Source organism: Pecten maximus, chromosome 17, assembly GCF_902652985.1.
Source record: "Pecten maximus chromosome 17, xPecMax1.1, whole genome shotgun sequence".
Lineage (NCBI taxonomy): Eukaryota > Metazoa > Mollusca > Bivalvia > Pectinida > Pectinidae > Pecten > Pecten maximus.
In genome coordinates this window covers 12,614,631-12,618,794 of record NC_047031.1, presented here as the reverse complement: position 1 = coordinate 12,618,794, position 4,164 = coordinate 12,614,631, and the positions used below count along the sequence as shown (strand labels likewise).

General features: G+C 41.5%; 1 protein-coding gene across 1 annotated transcript; it reads left to right on the top strand.

The window, feature by feature from the left end:
* Positions 1–429: 429 nt before the first annotated feature.
* Positions 430–3,928, top strand: LOC117315110. Its single transcript, XM_033869256.1, has 3 exons — positions 430–576; positions 3,073–3,285; positions 3,524–3,928. The coding sequence occupies exons 1-3, from the start codon at positions 430–432 to the stop codon at positions 3,926–3,928; spliced, it is 765 nt and encodes a 254-aa protein (XP_033725147.1).
* The last annotated feature ends 236 nt before the right edge of the window (positions 3,929–4,164 follow it).

Sequence of the window (4,164 nt, the reverse complement as noted above, 5' to 3'; positions counted from 1 at the left end):
AAGAAGTCGTTAATATAAATATAGGTATATTGACCAAATTTGGCCCCGCCCTCAGGCCCCCAGGGGGTCAGCCCTCCATTTGTACAATTTTGAATCCTCACCCCGTAGTGATGCTACCAGGCAAATAGGAGCGATATCCGTTGCTTGGTTTCAGAGAAGAAGTCGTTTATATTAATATAGCCAAATTAACCCCTTTTGGCCCCGCCCCTCAGACCCCTGGGGGGTCAGCCCCACCATTTGTACAATTTTGAGTCCACACACCCATAGGGATGCTTCTGACAAAATTTTGTCAAATTCTGATCAGTGGTTATGAAGAAGTCAATTGTTGACGGACGGACGGACGGACGGACGGACGCAACGGTATGGCATAAGCTCACCTTGGTCCTTCGGACCAGGTGAGCTAAAAAGTGTGTTTGGCTAACGACAAGCATGGCAAGTGTACAAAGGGTAACAGATGCAAATTCTGGCATTGGTGTGGTGTCTGCGGCGGCAGACATCAACAGAGAAATCGGTCAGAACACCCCAAACCCGAACACCAGCAACTACCTGGATAAGGTGCATCTCAAAATCAATCCAGTAAACCACAACGACCACCTCACCAAAAGTAATTCATTACCTACCAATTAACCAATCAATTGATAATGCCATTTCGCTCATAACAAGAGGCCCAATGGGCCTGTATCGCTCACCTGGCTCTACAGCAACTTTGAAGTTGATTGAGGTCATTTCTAAAGATACTATGTTGATTACCCTTAAAGATTGGTTTGGTTTGGTTTATTTTGTTTAACGTCCTATTAACATCTAAGGTCATTTAAGGACGGCCTCCCGTGCGTCCGACATGCTATCTCACTGAAGCATACTGCCGAAGACATCCAGCAGCACACCCACCCGGTCACATTATACTGACAACGGGCGTCCAACTCCTTGTATGCTGAGCGCTAAGCTGGAGTAGCAACTACTATTTTTAAAGACTGTGGTATGTCTTGGTTTGCTTTGGTTTATTTTGTTTAACGTCCTATCAACAGCTAAGGTAATTTAAGGACGGCCTCCTGTGCGTGCGACATGTAAGCGTGTGATGAGTGCGTATGTGTTTTGGGAGGCCGCGGTATGTTCGTGTTAGGTCTCCTTGTGATAGGCCGGAATTTTTGCCGATTTATAGTGCTATCTCACTGAAGCACACCCCACCCGCTCACATTATACTGACAACGGGCGAACCAGTCGTTCCACTCCAACTATGCTGAGCGCTAAGCAGGAGTAGCAACTACCATTTTTAAAAACTTTGGTATGTCTCGGCCAGGGGACAGAACCCAAAACATTCCTCACAGCAGCGAACGCTCAACTAAAGGCCAAAAGTGAGGCATTGTCAAGGGAGACATTAGGAAGAAGAAAGTTGTTCAGAAAGAAGGGAAAAGATAAGATCCCAAATTTAGTCGCCTTTTACGATCATGCAATGGGGGCATCAGGTACAATTCTTACGCCCTACCTGCATGGCAGTCTTACTAGTTACCTCCCCTATTTAATAAAGCATGAAGTGGTTTCAAGACAATAAACTTACAAGTGTCCCAATGGGCCTGTATCGCTCACATGGCTCTACATCAACTTTGAAGTTGATCCGAGTTCATTTCTACAGATACTATGCTGATTACCTCATTATTCAAACATCATAGTAAGCTAGGTTTATTCATATTAATAAATTTTCTAATCCTTCATTCCAGCATTCTATTGGCCTAATAGCAGGTCTCGGAGGCTCTTGGCTATCGATAAATTATTGTTTACAGATTTAAGCCGATTTCACCCCTGTGATCTTGAATGTAGGTCAATGTCATTCATTTGAAACCAACTTGGTAGCCCTTAACCCAAGCATGCTACAGACCCAATATCAAGTCCCTGGGCCTCTTGGTTATTGAGAAGAAGTCGTTTGAAGATTATAGCCTATTTGACCCATGTGACCTTAAATGAAGGTCAATGTCATTTATTTGAACAAACTTTGTAGCCCTTCACTCCAGCATGCTACAGGCCCAATATCAAGTCACTGGGCATCTTGGTTATTGAGAAGAAGTTGACGCCGGACGGACGGACGCCGCACCACGGCATAAGCTCACCTGCCCGAAGCTCTCTTGCCCTTTGGGCAGGTGAGCTATTATTGCGTGGACCCTGAGGTCCACGCAGTAACAATATCAGATGCAAGATTCCGGATGCTATGGGGAAGATGTTGTTTGCGCATGCGACATTGATGTGAATGGTTTACGTACTTGCTTGCTTGACCGCCTGACAGCCCAGTCGCTATCATCAGCAGCATTACGTTACAGTGTGGCTGTGATTACTAATTGATGTTACTGTATAGAAACGTTATCTTTTAATTGGCGAGGGGACCGCTGGTTAGGCAAATGGATTACGTATATTCATGTGACGCTTGCCTGCGTTAGTCACTATCATCAGCAGCCACAAACCCTGTTATTATCTTTTTAATAATGGAGACTGCTGACTGTTTACCTACGAGATACCGCGCCGGTCAACGATTAATTTGAGTCTGCTCGGTTCTCCTCGGGCTTCAATAGTGTCTATTGTTTAACCAGCTAGAAGTCGTTATCAATTACGTTCGGTTGCTCTCGGGACTTAACAGCGCATCATAACGTTAGCGGTTTACGCAACCCACTCTCCAGCATCCTGTCCTGACTCCTCGTGGTCGATCGTCTGCTGAGAACGTCTACTGACAGACAGGCGATATCAAGTGCAAGGTGAGTTGATTTAACGTGACATAATTAACAAATATGTTTAAATTTTCCATTTATGTTATTTGAATCAATTTTTCATGGTGTTGATTTGTACGTTTTCAAGTAAACTTACGCTAAAAGCATTTAAACAATAGCTTCCAAGTTCCAGGTGCGATGTTTGTATGCCTAGCTGTTAAGATGATATGCATCTTAATACTAAGCATTATTTAATAAGTTAACTAAGATCAGTCAGTTAATCATGTAAATTATATATTGTTATGGATTCATCTTCTGATTTCCTAACAATCGTAGCTGAATAGAAATTAAATTACTAATACATGATATTCATACATTTCAGCTTTCACCAGCTACAACAAAGTCAGTAGATGGAAATATGGTGGCCTTTCAAGGAATGGTCCTCAAGGACAAGGATGACAAAACAACTGTGGCAATATGGGAAGACATGGTAAACACCATAGAAAAGGGGCAAATTTTGCAGTTAACCAAGTGTAAAGTTCGACTGTTTAATGACGAGAAGCGCCTGACTACTACTCGGGGATCACTTTGTGAGGTAAAGAATACAAACGCTTTGGGTAAACTTTACAATATGTCCTTTTTTCAACTGGTATGAAATATATTTATTCTGTTTATGTACTTGCAGATATTAATACATAAATTGTCCTGTCTATAAAATTAAATAACCATCAGTTGCGCCATAAGTTAATGGATATAAATACCAATAATAATGGACGATAACATATAAAACACACAAAGCATGCATAAATGTAATGTTATCCTTTTCACCACAGAAATACAGCCAGTATGGAACCCTGCAGAATATCTCATCCGAAGATGACGATGATGATGAGAATCTGAGCAGTTCTGTAGGCAAATTGCAAAACGGATCACTCTGTGCTGTGTACGATATTGATCCTTATCTTTCTTGCCCCTACCCAGGGTGCAACAAGAAACTATCCACAATAAAATGTGATGACCAATACAAAATGTTCTGTTGCTCATGCAAAGTTACATACACAGCCAGCAGCTGCAATCATTATTTACGAGTAACCATGATGTTTGAATCAGTCCAAGGAGCATCATCTTTCCCAACTGCAACGAAAGTCACATTATTCAAACCTGAACTGGACAAGATTCTGATTGCCAATGGCATTACAACCGAACCAAATTATAAACAATTGTTAACATTTTACTAAAGGAAATTCGCTGCACCATTATGAACAACACAGTCAAAAACATTGTGTGCAAAAGGGTCATTTCGGAATGAATCCCAACTAGTTTGGAGATTCATGCATAATCACATATTCAAAATGCAAATTTTTTCCTTCTGGGCATTTGATTTAGTGTTGAAGTTAATTCTTCATTAGGTGCCTTAGTTTTGTACTTGATGCTGAGTATTATACATTTAATATTGTTGAAGTTTTCAATTCAG